Source organism: Aquarana catesbeiana, linkage group LG04 (genome assembly GCF_042186555.1).
Source record: "Aquarana catesbeiana isolate 2022-GZ linkage group LG04, ASM4218655v1, whole genome shotgun sequence".
NCBI lineage: Eukaryota > Metazoa > Chordata > Amphibia > Anura > Ranidae > Aquarana > Aquarana catesbeiana.
The window spans coordinates 366,571,663-366,592,496 of NC_133327.1; the positions used below are offsets into that span (position 1 = coordinate 366,571,663).

The 20,834-nt window shown below is 41.7% G+C and overlaps 1 protein-coding gene across 2 annotated transcripts in view; it reads right to left on the bottom strand.

Annotated features, from left to right (window-relative positions):
• Positions 1-2,003: 2,003 nt before the first annotated feature.
• Positions 2,004-20,834, bottom strand: part of SEC63 (SEC63 homolog, protein translocation regulator) — a 115,561-nt gene continuing 96,730 nt past the window's right edge. Inside the window, exons 19-22 of one of the 2 annotated variants that reach the window (XR_012243902.1) lie at positions 20,522-20,603; positions 20,188-20,286; positions 4,919-5,023; positions 3,359-3,493 (exon numbers count right to left, since the gene is read on the bottom strand). Coding sequence is in view for 1 of the 2 variants with exons in the window: in XM_073627034.1 (XP_073483135.1) it covers positions 3,353-3,493; positions 4,919-5,023; positions 20,188-20,286 (345 nt within the window). In the remaining variant the exon portion in view is untranslated. Of the gene's footprint in view, positions 3,494-4,918; positions 5,024-20,187; positions 20,287-20,521; positions 20,604-20,834 lie in introns of both variants that reach the window. The other variant, XM_073627034.1, reaches the window with a different exon arrangement.

The following is a 20,834-nucleotide window of genomic DNA, read 5'->3' on the forward strand; positions in this document are numbered from 1 at the left end:
ATAATAACCAAGCAACCATGTATGCATTATACCCCTTCTTTTCTTCTCTTTTATACCTTAAAAACACTCACTGTTTTGTCTTAGCAGTCATCCATTTAATACAACCGTTTTATTTCACTACATGGTGTTCTTCTGACCACTACATCATAGCATTCAGTAGACAACTGCTATGTTTTCCCTTCCAAATCGACGAGAACTACATTGCATCCAAAACTATGGAGCCTCTATCATGAGATGTTGTTCATCTTGTCAATTATTAGAGCTGCACAACTTTTTTGCTTAGAATAAAAAGATCACGATTCTCGTGATGTAAAATCTTTCACATTATACAAAAAAAAAAAATTGGGCTAACTTTACTGGTTAGTGACAAAATATTGCAACCACCATTTTATTCTCTAGGGTCTCTACTAAAAATATATATATATATATATAATGTTTGGGGGTTCTAAGAAATTTTCTAGCAAAAAAAAAAAAAAAAAATGATTTTAACTTGAAACCAACAAATGTCAGAAAAAGGTTTAGTGTTTAAGTGGTTAAACTTTCCTCATTTCCACACGAAGTCTATTCCTTTGACAAATTGTTGCAATGTTTATACTTAAGTTCCACTGCTAAAGAATGTTGTGATTCTTGGCAGACTGCCCGTTTTTTTCTTCCTTTCTTTTGATGGCTGTGTTTTCAGAAGACCAGAGAGAATTCTTTGCATAGAAAGAATCGTGAAACACTTTAGTCAAGATCGCAAAAGGGGAAAAAAAAAAATCGTGATAACGATTCTTGACGATTAATCATGCAGCTCTATCAATTATATAATATCCGAGTTAATTCATGATATCCTTTGGTACTGTTTATACAGATACGTTAGTGAGCATTGACTAACACTTCTTGTCTATGGCAGCACTATTAATGTTTGGAGTTCTATCTCAACTTCAATTTATATTTTGTGAAAAAATAGATTGAAATCTTGGTGTTACACTAATGCCCTGTACACACGATAGAATTTTCAGATGGAAAATGTGTGATAGGACCTTGTTGTCGGAAATTCCGACCGTGTGTAGGCTCCATCACACATTTTCCATAGGAATTTGACACCCAAAGTTTGAGAGCTTGCTATAAAATTTTCCCACAACAAACTCCGTTGTCGGAAATTCCGATCGTGTGTACACAAATCCAACGGACAAAGTGCCACGCATGCTCAGAATAAATAAAGAGATGAAAGCTATTGGCCACTGCCCCGTTTATAGTCCCGACGTACGTGTTTTACGTCACCGCGTTCAGAACAATCGGATTTTCCGACAACTTTGTGTGACCGTGTGTATGCAAGACAAGTTTGAGCCAACATCCATCGGAAAAAATCCATGGATTTTGTTGTCAGAGTGTCCGATCAATGTCCGACCATGTGTACAGGGCATTACAGTTTACACCCATTAATTTTCCCCTGCATGTGTTGCAATGTAGAATAAAAAAAAGAGAATAGAGAGAATAAAGCTCTCCTAAAATAAAATGCATACGTTAATGTTGAGCATTCTGTTATGAAACATACTTTTTACTAGTGTGATGTTAATCCACAGACGTTTTAGATTATATATTTTAGTGTACATTTTTGGGGTTTATATATTACAAAAACTTTGCATTCAAAAAAAATTACATGAAATGCATTTTTTTCTAATTGTTTGCGATTTATTTTCAAATAAATCAGGGAGAAAATATTTGTATCCATATCTGTTACTAGGTTAAAGCCATATTTGTCCTGAACAAAAAAAAAATGCAATGTATAATAGATTAGGTAGACTACATACCAAGGGTATAATTTGCGGAAAAGGAGACATTGCTGAAATTAAGAAAAACAGATGTTCTGGAGATGAAGGGGATTAGGGGGAAAAAGGCCCAGACACAAAAATGGTTAAACAAGAAGCTTCCATCATTAGCACTGAATAAATAGGCAACTGAAGCCCAATGCACCTACCTTAATAATCCTCGCCTGGCACTTAATAACAACAACAAACAAGTACCAGTTAACCTCTGAAATTTTATTCACAACTATTGCATTACAAAGACTTTCGCAATGCCATTTTGCATTTAAAGTGACAACCCATTTTCAAAAACATGGTATTTATTTTCGAAACCGAGAGTCTGCCCACGAAAATTAAATGGGCAAAAAAGTGCATGTGACTTGCCACAAGTTCCATAGGTGTGTGCAACACAGGAACAATACAATTTCTCTTCTAAGAAAGTTTGACTCAGGTATGTTATACAGGATCACAGACCACCTGAAATGCTAATTATATACAGTTTAATAGCAAATATTTAGAAAATTATTCCCCAATGGGAGGCCAAAAGAGGTACACACTATTACAAATGCAAAACAGTCATCAATGGTGTACTGGTTTATTGAGTATTATACAAGCTAACCATGTCTGTGTAGCCCCGCTCTTAAAATTTCAGTAGAAAGCCAAGTGAACCTACACAGTAAACAAAATTGCACAAATGTTCCAAATGTAGATGTCACAGCATCAGGACAGACAGAGGAGCTTGGCACTGATTTGAAGACTAAGAGGCCATAAAAGTAATATGTGTTTTTTTTTCTTTTATACATAATTTAAAAATATCACATCCCCCATAATGAAGGCTGGTGTGTCTTGTCTTCTTATTACAGCCACAAATCTAAATCTTATCCACATGTTAACACTTTCCAGAAGTATTTAGCCCCTCACTTACAGCTCAAGATAAAAAGTATCTTTGCATTAAAACCACAAACATTCCGGCCACTTGTGGTCCCATTACCTGTACAGCCACTCTTTTACCAAATCCCTATTTGCATTGACTTGCTAGTGGTAATGATAAATATTTTGTCTGCTAAAAAGATTTTTTTTCCTCAAAAAGAAAATATTTTCAAACATTGTATTAGTGTTATATACTATATAAACACCCTGGCAATATACATTTTTGGTGGAATGTTTCACCAAAAAAAATAATAAAAATGAAATGAGTCAGAGGATGGAGGAGAAAAACACAACTGAAATGGAATTATCAATTTAATCAAGTTCTGGATTAAACTCAGGAGGTATTTTTAAAAGATCTCTTGATGTGCAAAAATGAGCAGTTTTTGACCGCAGACATTGTAATTTACCAAAACAGATGTTTTTAAATGAGCCAAGGGCACTAAATGGCTTTAGAAATCCATTAGGCCTCAGCCCAAAGCAAGGGTCTGCTTGAGTAAAGCCAAACAATACAAAACACTAACTAAAACTGACTTCTTGAAAAACTTCTAGGCTGTGGCTCTGGTGAATGGAATAGCTGCAATATCCAATAGATGACCATGTGCAAATCTGAGAAGTCCTTTCTTTGCCTTCTTGGTTTAATCATCTTCCTCATCTTCCTCCTCTTCTTCATAGCTTTCTTCAAAGCCTTCACTATCTCCTTGGTCATCATCACCTTCTATGGTAGTATCCCACTGTGGGTGATTTTCTGGTATTGGTTTAGCTTCATGAACCTCCAGCTATGGGAATGAGCAGACTGTTAGCTCTATACAATGCTTAATGAGAGAACTTGGTACTATTTGTTAGGGAAAGGTTTCCTTAAAAGCAAACTTGTGGGCAGGATGGCCATATGTAAGATAAATAACAGCCCAAAACAGACCATAATCTAGGCCAAAATAAGCAAAGTTCGTCATATAAACAGAAAACCTAAAAATAGCACAACAAAGGATTTTTATTTTTAATTAAGCAACCCAGGGTTTTATTGCTGCCAGGGTGCTCGGGGTAATCCTGAACAAGCCTTTTAGCCCCCAAATCCAATCACTGTCCAAATCTTGCCGTTTCAACCTCCGCAACATCTCCAAAATATGCCCCTTCTTAACCATCGATACCACAAAACTTCTAAACTCCATGGTCGTCTTTCACCTCGACTACTGCAACTCCCCTCCTCTCTGGCTTACCTTTACAAAGACTATCCCCCCTTCAGTCCATTATGAATGCTGCTGCCAGACTCTTCCACCTTACTAACCGTCCAATAATGTCTGCTACCCCTCTCAGACGATCCCTCCACTGGCTTCTGCACACCCAACAAAAAATTCTAAATACTAAGAACTTAGGCTAAAAGAACACCGGTGATTTAGGGATAGGTGAACGGTCACAGCTCTGGTACTAATAACTCTGCATGGAATCTCAAGGTATACTGGAGTGACATGAAGCACAGTACTTTACTAACAGAAGCACAGATGGGTTTTCACTGCAGAATGCAGGACCATCGCAGAGAGAAAACCAGTATACTTAAAAAACTTGTAAAGCCTGGACTCTTGGCTAACTGGAAAAACTTCCAGGATTTCCAATACCTGGCCTGAATCTACTACCCCGTTTCCCCTAAAATAAGACCTAGCGTGATTGTCGGTGATGGCTGCAATATAAGCCCTACCCTCCAAATAAGCCCTACCCTGTTTCCCCGAAAATAAGCCCTACCCTGAAAATAAGACCTACAAAGACTTTAACTAGGGCTTATTTGGGGGGTAGGGCTTATATTGAAGCCATCGCAGACAGTCACGCTAGGTCTTATTTTAGGGGAAACAGGGTAGTAGCTGCTAATAGCCTGAAATTAAACTTACAATTCAGTCAAAAAAAGTAGCAGAAAGTAATATCCACTCTCCTAAAGATGCTAAGCAAACCTGGCAGGTGTGACGTAGGAGGGATTATAGCCTCAAGGGGGCTGGTCCTCAGTTTTCTATATACCTAATGTCCCATTTCTTCTGTAGGCGGCACAACCCCAAGTTTCCTTATCATCAAGCTATGACCCCAAAACTTAAATGGATAATAGATAAATCGTATTTAATTTCATAACTACATTTTGTTTGGAAATGAACTTGGTAATGCATACCTTATCAAATATTAAAGTCAATTCTCTATTTTAAATGAAAAAAATAGACCTTTACCTTCAAAGGTTTAATTTGATCCAAACCCATATAAGAATCCGACCTTAAAAACAATGTGTATTGATAATTTCCAGGTTTATTAGGTGCTGGGAATTTAAGCTCAACCTACAAAACAAAAAATATACTGTATATTACAAACACAGACATGTACATCTATCGAATTTCAAACCAGAATTATTTTTGTAAAGTTTAAAGTGGACCTTCACCTGAAAAATGAAAGTCACCCTCATAAGCTTCCTCCCCCAGCTTTTGAGCAAATCACTTGTTTTTTTTTTAGCCAGGCCACCCCACCCTCCCCCTAGTAATTGTGGCTGGACTTTTATTTTTCATGTGCGCAGATGAATTTCCTCTTAAGAGGTGAAGGCCAGATTTCCATAAAACTATGGCAGCTTTGGCAAATGTTTTCTGTAAAACCCTAGGGCTTCTCCAGAGTTTGCTACGAGTTAATTGAGTAACGGTGGATTGATCCATGGAACCAGTAGCACATTTCCTCTCATAGATAGCCACTGACACCATTGGTGTTTTTTTAGTTGTCTGAACAGGGGCCTTTCTACCATTATTTACCATTATAAGGGTTCCCTATTTTCTTGTCGATATATTTTGCTTCATTTATTGTTCAGACCAGACAACATATGGTCAACAACTAGATCACTTTTCTCATGATCAAAATCTATGGGTGAAAAGAAAAGGCCCAGGCTTTAGACTCTGACACTTGAACCAAGAAAGGAAGGCTCCCAAAAAGAATAAATATGCCTGGCCAGATATCCACTTTATCTTAAGAGATATACAAAGTAGAGAGAATCAGGTTCTACTTTAACAACTTTAAAAGCTTTTTTTTTTTTTTTTTTTTACAATAAAGATTTTTATTGAGCAAAGTTAGAGAACATATGAAGTAATGCAGCCATGTATAACAAAGAGTCACATCAGGTAAACTGGTTACATATGAACTCCGTACATAAAAATGTATCATGAAATTAACATATTCAACAACTGTTGCATTTATGATTAAGCATTAGGAATCTTTGTTAACTATGATGAAGCCTTTCACTTCCAAGAAGCATCGTAAGAATCAGGGGACTTCATTAGAAGAAAGAAAAGAAAACTGAAAAAATTAAATAATAAAAGGAAAAATAAATAAGTACACAAGTAAGGGTCAAGAATACCCCCTGGGGGTATCACAGGTACATAAAACAGATATATAGTGGTCAAATTTCCAATAGGGTAAATACTCTCTCAGAACGAATATATCTGTCGTCCGACTATAAAACGCTATGGAATATTTGAACTGGAACCAGGCAGGCCATGTTTTATGGAACGTGACAGAAGTTTAATTTGCTTCTTCCATTTCCAAAATGTGGTTTACTGTGTAGGCCCATTCTCTTAGGGAGGGAGTTGTCGACATTTTCCAGTATTTGGGGATCAAAGATTTTGCGGCAATCAGAAGGTGTTTGGTCAGGGATCGTTTGCATCTACCCAAAAGGGAAATTAGAAATATGTAAAAGACAACATGCGGGTATAAGTTTAATCTTTGTGTCTGTGATGCGGAGGATCAAGCAGATTTTGCTCTAGTAAGAGGCTATTTTAGGGCAATCCTACCAAATATGAAGCATACCTCCAGCACAGATCCGAAGCCAATGGGTACCATTGTTTTATCTCTGCTGTTGTTGCCTGCAGCAAATTAGGGATAGAGAAGTGTGGTTGTGTAAAAAAACAAAACAAAAGGTCATCTGCGTACGCAGCTTTTTTTATAGTTTTTTGTGTAAATCGCAAAACCTCTAACTGAGTTGGTCATGTTGACTGTGAAGATAAATGGCCCTAAAGTTAATATAAATAGTAGAGGTGACAGAGGGCAGCCTTGTCTAGTGCAATTTTTAATGAAGACCGGTTCTGACAGGGTGCCATTGACCTTCAGCCTGGCCGTTGGATTTTGATACAGTGAGGAAATCCAAGTAAGCATATGTGCTTTCAAGCCTATGTGGGAGCAAGTAGCTAGTAAAAAGTCCCACGACACCCTGTTCTCTGCATCAGTTGACAGGAGAAAGCCTTCAAAACCAGCTCTGCGGCAGCGATGCATCAAATTAAGGGCCTTCGTTACGTTGTCCCTTGCCTCCCGCCCCAGCACAAACTCAACTTGTTCAGGACCTACTAATTGTGGAAGAAATGTGCGCAAGCAGTTGGCAACAATTTTAGATAGTAGTTTCAGGTCGAGATTGAGCAAGGATATGGGTCTGTAACTGAACCATTCTGTTGGGTCTTTACTTGGTTTGGGAAGCACCATCACATGCGCCATTAAGAATGTACTTTGTATTTGTCGAGGGTCCTTTAAGAAGTTTATTGTACGTATTAATGGGGTTTCAAGTATATTGCTAAACGTCTTATAGTAATGAGCTCCGGGCACTTTCCGGGTTTGAGGCTTTTTATAGCGGACAATAATTCCTATGAGGATATCGGATTCTCACATGGACTCTGCGTCTTCGTTGGAAAGGGTAGGCATGCCGCTTTGTATCAAATAGTCTTTAATTACTTGTTTCCTATTACCCTGTAGGGCTAATGATTTTTGTATGTGGGGGATATTATAAAGTTTAGAATAGTATTTTTGAAAACAGTCTGCAATTTTGTCTGTGCGGTTATGTAGAGTACCGTCTTCTGACTTAATCGCCAAAATATTAGACGCTAATAAGGCTTCTTTTAGGGCTCTAGCCATTCCCCCTATGTTCATAATAGATTTTTTTTTTTTTTTTTTTTAGAAAACATGGAGCGTTTGGCCTTAAGATCTAGTAAATTCTGAAAGCTTTGTTGCGCCTCGGATTGCTTCCCCAAGGAGAGCTTGTAAAGCATCTCAGTAGCCAATTTGGTAAGTTGTCGTTCTGATTTAAGTTTGCGTTGGACCCCTAGTTTAAGTTATTCTCCTCTGAGGACATACTTATGTGCTTCCCAGATTGTTAAAGGGGAAAGAAAGGTCTTCCACACAGTTTTCAGAGAAATAGTTACGTAGGGTTTCGGTTGTTTTTTGGAGTGAGTCAGGATCCATTAATATAAATTGGTTTAGTCTCCACATACATAGGTTTAGTATGAGATTCAGGAGAGGTCAAACTGAGTGAAATAGGTGCGTGACCTGAGTGCGTTTGTATGCGGGTGCCAAGCAAGGTTGGGAGATCTTTCTGCGTAATAAAAACATAATCAAAGCGGGTATACTTTTCATGGGGTGCGGAGTAGTAAGTGTAATCCTTACCCGCCCGATTCACCGTGCACCAGGAGTCTATAAGGGTCAAGGATTGTAGTGATGTTTTGATATTTTTCAGGATGCGTTCCCTGATGAGTTGTCCTGTAGGGGATTCAAAGCTACATTAAAATCCCCCCCAGGACAACACCACCCGAGGCAAAGCTTTTTAGTTCTTCAATGAGATGCCTGCAAAAAGAAACATTCGTAGATTTCAATAAGATGCCTATCCCACCAGGGCTTATAATTTTTCTGCTTATCAGTGTCCAGTTCTCTTGAGGGTGGCAGCATAACCTGACTGTTACCGAATTCCTATGGATGATGGAGATATATGCTAATAGGCTATAATATAAAATGTAATTTTGAAGAAACATTTTGAGATTGGAGAAAAGTGCAGTATTGCTCATCTTCAGACCTCAAACAACTAGATAAACCAGCAGAGGATCTCACACTGTCCTCTACAACCAATGTTAATTTCATCAATGAAAAAGTTTGTAAAAATTTTCAATCGCGGCATTTTTGCAGTGACGAAAACGAAAAGTACACCACATTTTCGTCCACCGACTAAAACTGTCGAAAATTCTGTTTTCGTTAACGAACAAAACGAAAATGTGAGGCAGGGATGTTTACCGTGAACTAACTTCCACGGAGCTCTGCCTGCTTCTGCTCCCAGCAAGCAAGCGACTGTGCAGCCAGCATTACAGGCTTCCGAGTCCTCAGACAACCATCCAGAGCAGCACTGTGCATTACAGGCCTCGACAGTCCCACTGCGGAGTCACGATGACGACTATCCAGAGCAGAGGGCACCCACTGTGAGTGTGTACATTACAATTACATACCTGAGGCCTCCCATCAGACCACCGTCTGTCCAGAGCACTGTGTGCACTACAGGCTTCCTCTGAGCGCTGACATCCAGGTTACTGTGCATTACAGACCATCCCTCAGACCTGAGACCACCATTCAGCTCTGTGCAGCATTACAGGCCTGCTCTGACCACCAGCATGCAAAGCACTGTGCATTACAGGCCATCCCAATCAGACCTAAGACCAACATCCAGCACGCTGCACTATTGGCATTACAGGCCTCCTCTGACCAGTGACCACTGGAATCCAGAGCACTGCGCATTACAGTTCATCCCTCAGACCACTATCCAGCATTACAGGCCTCCTCTGCCCACCGGTATCCAGAGCACTGTGCATTACAGGCCATCCCTCAGACCACCATGCAGCACTGTGCACTGTCAGCATTACAGGCCTTCTCTGACCAGTGAGCACCGGCATCCAGATCACCGTGCATTACAGGCCATCCCTCAGACCACCATCCAGCACTCTGCGTAGCATTACAGGACTCCTCAGACCAGCGCCCAGAGCACTGTGTGCATTACAGGCCTCCTCAGACAGACCAAAGCCCAGAGCATTGTGCAGCATTATTCCTCAGACTGTCCAGAGTGGCTAAATCTGTATCTGAGTTTGTGCAAACCTTAAATACCATATTCCATTTTTTTACTCCCAGGACTATATAATGAGTTTGGAAATTCTATAGAAATTCTTAAATAATGCATTACAATTTACTAAACACTTAGATTTTAGTTGACTAAAATTATTTTATTCAAATAACATGTACTGGAGATTTTAGTCGATTAAAATACGACTAAAACCAAAACCATTGCAGATGACTAAAATGGGACTAAAAAAAAACAAAAAACAAAACAAAAAAAAACGGCACTTTAGTCAAAAGACAAACTAAAACTACTGTGTTTTTCGCTCCATAAGACGCACCTGACCATAAGACTAACCTAGGTTTTAGAGCAGGAAAACGAGAAAAAAAAATATTCTGAACCAAAATTGTGTCCTAAAATATTTACCAGTAGCCATGAAACGCAGCCTGACCATTGCCATGAAACGCAGCCTGACCAGTGGCTTAACACAGCCTGACTAGTGGCTTAACACAGCCTGACTAGTGGCTTAACACAGCCTGACTAGTGGCTTAACACAGCCTTACTAGTGGCTTAACACAGCCTTACTAGTGGCTTAACACAGCCTTACTAGTGGCTTAACACAGCCTTACTAGTGGCTTAACACAGCCTTACTAGTGGCTTAACACAGCCTTACTAGTGGCTTAACACAGCCTTACTAGTGGCTTAACACAGCCTTACTAGTGGCTTAACACAGCCTTACTAGTGGCTTAACACAGCCTTACTAGTGGCTTAACACAGCCTTACCTCATGTCATTCCATTCTCCTGACAGACGACAGAGCAGTCCGAGCGGCCAAATGCTCTATCTTTTGTCTCAGCAACAATGTCAGGCCCAGCCGAGAGATCACCCGGCGCTCACAGGGGTTTCAGATGTCTGTCCTCCGCTCTCCTGCCTCTCTTCTGGCGGTGGCGGGGGGCTTTGGCAGCGGCGGGGGAGAGGGGGGGCCTAGCATACATTCGCTCCATAAGATGCAGAGACAAATTCCCCCATATTTCTGGGGGGAAAAAAAGTGCATCTTATGGTGCAGAAAATACGGTAAATCAAAATTGATGCCAAAATTAAAAGGGTCTACAACACTGTGCTCTACAACAAATACAACATTTTTACTAAAGCAGAACATTGTATGTACAATCTACCCTTTCAATTCACCAGTAATTCTATTTTAAGGAAAACTGAGTGTAAGATCTTCAGATAAGGGGCAGTACAAATGAAAGATTCATGACTGGGCCTTAAAAAAAAATATTTATACTGGAATTCATTAGCCCTCATTCACACGAGGCGGACTCCGCTTCCATGGAGCCCGCCTCGGTCCACCGGCTCAGCGGGAGATCTCTCCGTTGATCTTCGCTGAGCCGGCGGATGACAGGTCCCTCTCTGCCACTGAGCGGGGAGGGGCTTGTCAGGCGCCGCTGCTGCCTATGGAGGGATTGGATGAAAACGGACAGAATGTCCGTTTTCATCAGATCTTACCCGATCCGATAGCGACGGATCTGGACGTAGGGCCATCCGTCTGCTTTTAGCGGATCGGATGGGGTCGAATGTCAGCGGACATGTCTCCGCTGACATCCGTCGCTCCATAGGTAGACATGGAGCGCCCATTCAGGTCCGCCGTCAAAACTGACAGGCGGACCTGAACGGTCCGATCGTGTGAAAGGGGCCTTAAGTGCACACACATTTATACATAAGACAATATTTACAATACACATCTAGCATCCTGTAAGTAACGCCACAGAAGTGCAGGAAGCGTCTGGCAAAGTCCGTTATATAGCATAGGCTGAGGACTAGCTTAGTGTACTGTATATACATTTATGCATTTTTGGAAAGCATGGTCATTTAAAACCTGTGCATTTTTCAATGTTTGCATACATATATAACAGCAAATATTTAAAACCAGTTTTAGACAAGCCCAATGTCAATTGCATTACAAGTGCATTTCTAATGTATTGTCTTAGATTTGTTTAGTTGTTGTCCAGTGTATTAACATATTTCTCACAAAAACACCACAACACACTGTATACTTTTCTCTATGAGTTAATACTCTCATACAAACACATTTAGTACATGTAGCATACAATGCGTGCATCAAACATTGCACCAAAACAACATGTACCTTCTAACAAAGCAATTAAAAAAACTATAATAATAATAAAAGATACTGTCTGCAGAAACAAACTGCTGCAGATGTGTAGGGCAAGCACAGAGAGGAGGCTGCACGCACCTGCATCCAACCGAGCCAACACTTTTGGCAATTTCCAACCTCCTACATTCCTTACACATAGATGGCTCATTAAGGCTACTTTCACACTCAGACCGCCCGAGCGTTAGCGGTAAACCTGTGCAGGCGGAAGCAGGGCACTTTTAACCCCAAAGAAGGGGTTAACAAGGGTTTAAAAGCAACAAAGCGCTTTGGCAGCGCTGCCCATTGATTTCAATGGCAGCGGCGGTTTAGGAGCGGTGTATACACTGCTCTCGCACCACCCCAAAGATGCTGCTTTCAGGAATTGTTTTTCCGTCCTGCAAGCGCATCGCCCCAGTGTGAAAGCACTCGGTGTTTCACACTGGGAAGGCTTGAGAGGCGCTTTTCAGGCACTTTACAAGTGCTATTTTTAGCGCCAAAAACAACTGAAAAGCGCCCCAGTGTGAAAGGGGTCTAATAAAGAGAAATAAGCAAAAGTCAGGAAGGAGTGGCCCCTATGAGGATGCCTTCAATTTTTTTTGTAGGTTGTTTTCCTCTACAGACACAATCTCTAACATTTCTTATTGGTAGCAGTAGCTTTTCATGGCAACAATAAAGCTCCTCTCCATTGTTACTGCTAAAAAATGCAATCCAGTTTACTGTTACGCATTTTAAATTCTTACCCACTTTTGTTTTTCCTGTAATTTTCCCATCTTTTTGGAGGGCCTGCCTGCTAAGAATACCTAATTTGTTCCAGTATTGCAAGACAATCTTGGAATCTCTGTAGATGGGTAAAACGTGGCCAGTATATATCAGACAGGCTCAATGATGCAGATTTAAAGCTGAACTCAGATTAGAGATATAATATTTATATATCTATACACACACACACACACAGTATCTCAGCAATGCAGAACACGTTTATATGCAATTCTGGTATGAACGGACACTTAATACAGGAAGCTATTGGGCAGAGTTTCACACTGGATATGCTGCACATATATGGAAGAAATACACAAAGTAAGATTCTAATAAAATTGCACCAAGTTTAAAGTAAAATTACACCTGCCTCCTTATAAATAAAAAAATGTTTTTATAAAATATAATATATATATATATATATATACACACACATACATACATACATATTCATATACACACACACACACACACTGTATCTCACAAAAGTGAGTACACCCCTCACATTTTTGTAAGTATTTTATTATATCTTTTAATGTGACAACACTGAAGAAATGACACTTTGCTACACTTTACATGTAAAGTAGTGAGTGTACAGCTTGTATAACAGTGTAAATTTGCTGTCCCCTCAAAATAACTCACACAGCCATTGATGTCTAAACTGCTGGCAACAAAAGTAAGTAAACCCCTAAGTGAAAATGTCCAAATTGGGCCCAAAGTGTCAATATTTTGTGTGGCCATCATTTTCCAGCACTGCCTTAACCCTGTTGGGCATGGAGTTCTCCAGATCTTCACAGGTTCCAGTCCTCCATGACAACATCACGAAGCTGGTGGATGTTAGAGACCTTGCGCTTCTCCATCTTCCATTTGAGGATGCCCCACAGATGCTCAATAGGGTTTGGGTCTGGAGACCTGCTTGGCCAGTGTAACCTTTACGCTTATTTTCTTCAGCAAAGCAGTGGTCATCTTGGAGGTGTGTTGGGGGTCGCTATGTTGGAATACTGCCCTGCAGACCAGTCTCCGAAGAGAGGGGATCATGCTCTGCCCCAGTATGTCATAGTACATGTTGGCATTCATGGTTCCCTCAATGAACTGTAGCTCCCCAGTGCTGGCAGCACTCATGCAGCCTGAGACCACGAAACTCCCACCACCATGCTTGACTGTAGGCAAGACACACTTGTCTTTGTATTCCTCACCTGGTTTCCGCCACACACACTTGACACCATCTGAACCAAATAAGTTTATCTTGGTCTCATCAGACCACAGGCATAGTTCCAGTAATTATGTCCTTAGCCTGCTTATCTTCAGAAAATGGTTTGCCGGCTTTCTTGTGCATCATCTTTAGAAAAGGCTTCCTTCTGGGACGACAGCCATGCAGACCAATTTGATGCAGTGTGCGACGTATGGTATGAGCACTGACAGGCTGACCCTACACCCCTTCAACCTCTGCAGCAATGCTGGCAGCACTCATATGTCTATTTCTCAAAGACAACCTCTGGACATGACGCTGAGCATGTGCACTCAACTTCTTTGGTCGAACATGGCGAGGCCTGTTCTGAGTGGAACCTGTCCTGTTAAACTACTGTATGGTCTTGGCCACAGTGCTGCAGCTCAATTTCAGGGTCTTGGCAATCTTCTTATAGTCTAGGCCATCTTTATGTAGAGAAACTTTTTTTTTTTCAGATCCTCAGAGTTCTTTGCCATGAGGTGCCATGTTGAACATCCAGTGACCAATATGAGAGTGAGAGCGATAACACTAAATTTAATAAAAATGCTCCCCATTCACACCTAAGACCTTGTAACACTAACGAGTCACATGACACTGGGGAGGGAAAATGGCCTATTGGGACCAATTTGGAAAATAGGGGTGTACTCACTTTTGTTGCCAGCAGTTTAGACATTAATGGCTGCGTGTTGAATTATTTTGAGGGGACAACAAATATACACTGTTATACAAGCTGTACACTCACTACTTTACATTGTAGCAAAGTGCCATTTCTTCAGTGTTGTCACATGAAAAGATAGAATAAAGTATTTACAAAAATATATTTTTAATACAAGGAGTGTAATTGTATTAGAATCTTACTTTGTGTATTTCTTCCATATACGTGCAGCATATCCAGTGTGAAACTCTGCCTAACATCTTCCTGTATTAAAAAGGAAGTAAACCTTGATGGGTTTTACTTCCTCTTTTGCTCCCTGCAAAGTAAAAGCATAATGGGCTAGTAAGCATCACATACTAGCCCATTATGTGACATTTACCTGCAAACGAAGCCTGCGCTGTCCAGGCTGCATCCATCTTTGCCCCCTCTTCCTTCCCGGGCCGCAGACTCCGTCTCTGTCACTGGCTGGAGCCGCATGACGTCACTCCTGTGCATGCGCGCAGGAGCCGTCAGTCATGGCACACGCTGGGGAAGAAACGGCACGGAGTTCCGTTTCTTCATAGTGTATGCGCTGAAGATGACATCGGCGCACTACAAGGGAAGTGTCTCCTATGTTTAGGAGATATTTCCACTACGTATAAGTAAGCCTTATTCTAGGCTTACCTATAGGTAAAAGTCATTCAAAAGGGTTTACAACCACTTTAAGTGTCCGTTCATACCAGAATTGCATATAAACGTGTTCCGCATTGCTCTTCGATTCAGTGCAATGCGATCTTTAGACCATTCATTTAAACGGGCCGAAATTGTACTGGGTTGCACCAAAAGTAGTGCATGCACTACTTTTAAAAAGCACTGCAGCCAGATCGCATGGCACTGTGATCTGCATTTGAGGTGTCCTTAGGAATGTATTGACACACACAACAGACTGCACACCCAATGAGTTTGGAATGCATTCTGGTGTGAACGGGCACCAAGGCTCCATTCACCCTTGTGAAACTTTAAAATGGTGAGATTTTCATAGCTACTTGATGCGACTTTTGGATGAATGCGACTTTGGCTTTGAACAAATGTGATAGTTTCGTTTCTCCTCCACAAAGTCACTAGACATGCGCAGAACGTAAAAATTGGTTTAGTTTTGTTTGGTTTCTTTATTTTCCAACGAGTTCCAAATATACAGAATGATTCGAATGGGTTGAAAAATTGATCGACGGATTAGAATTCTGTGCTGGTTAAGGAGCGGGCCGGAAAGCTGGCCTCCGCATCCTTAACCGTTGACTTATCAGCAGGTTTCCCCACTTTTAGCTGAATGTAAAAAACAAAACAAAAAGAAAACACACAAAAAAAAGAAGTAGAACGCCGGGAATGAAAAAAATCATACCATACCAGACCCCCAGATCCCTTCCCACCCCCTGTGTGACTGAGTATGGGGTACATAGTATCTCTACCCAGTCACTAAAAAAGTATAAGTGAGAAAAAGACAGAAGATTATGACAAGTCGTTTATTAAAAAAATAAAAAAACATGATTCCCCCTCCCCCCCCGCTGTAGATGCATCATCAATCACGGCGCCCGCCACGAGGAAGAAAAACAAAAGCAACAAAAAAAACCTCCAGCTTCGACGAAGACTCCCACCGTCTGCCAGCAAAGCCAGACATTTCTTAAAGAGGGGAGGGGGTGCAAATGGTAAAGTCATTAGGTGGCACCACCCCCTTGTGACATCGCCAACACAGCATGTTCTCGGGCAGTGATATCACAAGGTTTTGGTGTCAGAGGGCGTTGCTGGCAGACGGCGGAAAGCTTTCATCGGAATCAGAGTTTTTTTGGGTCGGCGGTGGAACTGACGATTGATCTACAGCAGGGGACATTTTTTTTTTTTAAATAAAAGGACTTGTCAAAAACTCGTGTAGTGTATTTGTTTACCTTTTTGGTGAATGGGTATGGGTACTGTTCCCCATACTCATTCACATAGGGGGAGGGCCGGGATCAGGGGGCCTCCTTGTTAAAGAGGGCTTCCAGATTCCAACAAGCTCCCGCCCGCAGACCTTACAGCCCCGGCCAAGGTTGTGGGGAAGAGGCTCTTGCCTCCATCAGGTGCCCCTCCCATGTTGAGGGCATGTGGCCTAGTATAATTCAGGAGGGGGTGCTCACTCGTCCTCCCCCTTTCCTGACCTACAGGGCTGCATACCCAGATAAGGGTCTGGTATGGATTTTGGGGGGAGCTCACTTTTTTTCATTGCCGGCATTTACAAGCCGCACACAAGTCACACCCAAATCACATCTGTATCATGCAACGTCCATGAGACTTTACATTGCGGTCTATGGATCTCAAGACGCGTGAACATCGAACCAAAGTAGCGTAGGAACTACTTTATAGTCACACTCATAGGGAAACATGGTGAGAGTTGTCAATTGTCACGCGGCTTAGGGGTCCAAAGTGTGAACAGGGCCTAAGACTAGCCACTGCTGCTTCCTTTTCTTGTGCAGGGTGACTGGCCTTGTATCCACTCACCTCCTGTAGTTTTCTAAAGGCAGTCTGTAGTGGGCAGGAGCTGCTGGGTCCCTCCAATAACCCTGCTCTCTGCACAAGGGGTGCAGCACAGTGATGCTGTCACCACTACCTTTATAAGAACTGGGTTTGCAAAGACATCTGGTGCATACATATTAACTGATGTTTTTTTGGAGCAGAGTTCAGCTTTAACAACAGTGTTTTAATACCTGAAATTTTCCTCACATTTTGCACAGACCTCAGTAAAAGCAATGAGCCAACCACATGGGCATGGAATAAGATTTCTGGGAACACTCTAAAAATAAACGTACAGAATTTCCACTGTGCTTTCAAAGCTGCAGGGAAGGCCAATTATCAGTTTTAGAAAAATTACACCTGGCTGCAGATTAAAATGGTAATGGAATTATTATACAACATGGGTTGGGTATACATTTCATACCGACTTTGGAGCCAAATAGTTTTCATTTAACCTCTTCATGAACAAACTAAAAAAACAAACATTAAAGTGCTAATCATTTTTTACAATAATGTATTCACTGCATTAAAGTGTTACTAAACCCAGGACCCTGCATTCACTTTATCTGGTCTCCCACAGAACACAGTAATGCAATTATTCTAGTAATATAAACTGCTAAAAACCTTTCCTCATCAGCAGTATATAGTAGTCTTGTGACTTCTATCAGTGCCTGGTTAAAGCTTGTAGGAGGAGTTTTCATTCTACTTTTGACTGTCCTATGAGGTTGCAGGACCCCTAACTAACCCTCTGTCTGGACAGTGCCGATTGGCCCTGTGCTGATCACATCCACTCTCTCAGAAAAAAAAACAAAAAAAAACCCCTCTCCATCAATACACACCAAACTGAACATGTGCAGCCTGACTTCATAGTCTCTGTGCTATCAGGAAATTACCAGGGGACAGTGGAAGGAGGGGAGGATCAGAGAAGACAGGATTAGACAGCCTTTTAACAACACAGAGGATTAACCCCTTAAATTCCACAGAGAGTATAACAACAAGCATGCTTTACTGCATATACTGACTGATTTTATTGTTGTGGGTTTGGTAACACTTTAAAAAAGGTAAATAATGTCTCACTACCCATTTCTAAAACTAACCAACACTAACAGCCACAAAAACATAGTGGGGCCAAGATAAAATCGTACGGAATTTCCTATTCTTTTTGTCCCACCTGACACAAAACTTTTTTTCTCCCTACCTAAAACACACTGACCAACACTAACAGCCACTAACTGACAATGACACTTCGGCCCCTTTCCCACGACTGTTCCGATCAAGTCTGCCATTCTGCTCTAAGGGCGGCCGTGTCTAAACTGACTTGTGTCCAATTACACCCGCCTCCGATCCAGTCCGCTAAAAACTACTGGAAGGGGATCCATTCTCCTTCGTGAAGGCAGAATGGATCAGAGGCTCTGTCCGTGTCCGCTCTGCACAAACTGAGCAGACACAGACCTTTCACCTGCCCGCTTTGCTACGATCAGCAGGGGACCTGTGAACGAATCTCCAGCTGATCGGAACAGAGTCTGTCCTGTGTAAAAGGGGCCTAATGCTTGTTTTTTTGACAGACTTTTTATTTTCACAGACTTCCCCTCTAGAGAGGAGGGAAAAAAAAACAAAATGTATCATTTCCTTTTCACAGAGGAGAGACAACAGTGGGACAGGTCTTCACAGTAGTGATCACTGCGATTAGTGATCACACGATCATTAGAACAAGAACAGAGGTGTCAGTAAGAGATACGTGGGAGTGCGCTTCCAGCACAAACACAGGAGCAGATGTATACGGTGTCTAGGAACAGGGCCGCTACTGGCATTGTTGTATCGGGCCGGGCCAGCAGGGGGGGGGCCCAGGCAATATAAACAGTGAATGAAAGAATGCAAAGTAATAAAAAAAAGTGTCTCCCTCCCCTTCTCCAGCCGCTCACATTTGACTGTAAACAGTTCTGGAGTGGGGCTGAATAGGGGAGCAAGGAGGGAGACACACGGCGGTATGACTACAGCAGCAATACAAGTTCTGCAGGACACACAGCTGTGGCTGAATGCAAACAGGATCGTCGGGAGCACAGTAACATGTTGCTGGCCGACTGCAGTGTCTTCCAAATATCTATGTGATCAGACAGTGTACAGGTTACCGATCAGCCTCCCCTTCCTCTTGCCTTGCTGGTTACTTTTTTTTTTTATCTGCCCAACCTGACCTGCACATTGCCTGAACACACTGATACAATCACTGGACGACTGCAGCAGCTGCTAACCATTTCAGCTTATAATCAGCTATTTAGCCAGAGCTCTGTGTGTGCTGCACAGATTGTTTGATGTTTTTTTTTTTCTTTGGAGGATTTACTGCTGGATCAGGCTAGAAACTTCACAGCTCCATTAACTGGTTACTGTCCTCCACTAATCCTGACCAGTTCACCGTTTGTAAGAAAATTTGTATTTTGGAAATTGGATGTGATGCTGTATTCTGTCACTTGGTTGTACTTTCTAAGAAAAATCACTGACTCGATCTTGCAGAGCTGGTTTAAATAAATAGAGTGGATCAGCCCTGTGATACTTTATACTTGTACACTGGGTTCAGCCATAAACGCAGTCTATGACCATCTCCTGAATCAATCATGTCTGCGATCCCTAACTGTCTTCTGAACCATGTCTGCAGCGTCTCTGATCATCTCCTGTACCATGTCTGCAGTCTCTGATCATCTCTTGTACCATGCCTGCAGTCTCTGATCATCTCTTGTACCATGCCTGCAGTCTCTGATCATCTCTTGTACCATGCCTGCAGTCTCTGATCATCTCTTGTACCATGCCTGCAGTCTCTGATCATCTCTTGTACCATGCCTGCAGTCTCTGACCACCTCCTGTACCATGCCTGCAGTCTCTGACCACCTCCTGTACCATGTCTGCAGTCTCTGACCACCTCCTGTACCATGTCTGCAGTCTCTGATCACCACCTGTACCATGTCTGCAGTCTCTGACCACCTCCTGTACCATGTCTGCAGTCTCTGATCACCACCTGTACCATGTCTGCAGTCTCTGACCATCTCCTGTACCATGTCTGCAGTCTCTGACCTTCTGGAGAGGGGCCAGGGGTGGGGCTGAAGGAGGGACCACGGTGGGGCTGAAGGACGCCCCGTCAGGTACGCTGTAAGGGGCCCCATGATTTCTATCAGCGGCCCTGCCTAGGAATAAAGTCCACTTCCAGGTCGCTCCATATACTTTTTACACGGTTGTAAACAGACCAATAATCAGCGAGTTTCTTGGTCTTCTAATTGAAAAAAAAACCACAGAAGAGCTTACTCACCTCTTCTTGATCCTTAAGCGTACACACATGATACGGCATAGATATTAACGTTTGATCTTTTCGGTCTGCAATATAAATCCACCACCATTCTTGTTTCTCCTATACAACAATGAATTGGTTATTAGTATATAAAAGGAAACCAGGGAGGGAGCAGAAACAGTGTAAAAACGAATATACATTCTGTAAAGCGTGTAAATCTAAGAAGTGCCAATGATTTTGGAGTGTTAAAAACTAAACCTAGACCAAACTAAATTGTATTCACACATCTCTCATAGTCAAAGTCCTTAAAGCAGTATTAAACCCAAAACCAAAAGCGTATTATATTGCAGCTTACCAATCATTAGATGTGGCGGCTGCAGCAGTTTTCTTTTCTTTGGCTTTTTTTCTCTGTTTTCACCTGGCCAGTAACACACCTCCTGTATTAGTGAGACACAACCCCGGAGGAATGAGCACAGGAGGCACAGTAGACAGCAGTATTGTCAGTCTTGGGAGGGGGGTGAGGGCAGAGGGTAGTGTTAAATGTATTAGCACATTTAGATACACTAACAAATTAAACCCAAACTCCAGCTCACACTTCATAATTGGTTACAGCAAACAGTTTTTTCCTTTTGAGGTAAAGGTTTTGCATGAATAATTAAAAGTGTATC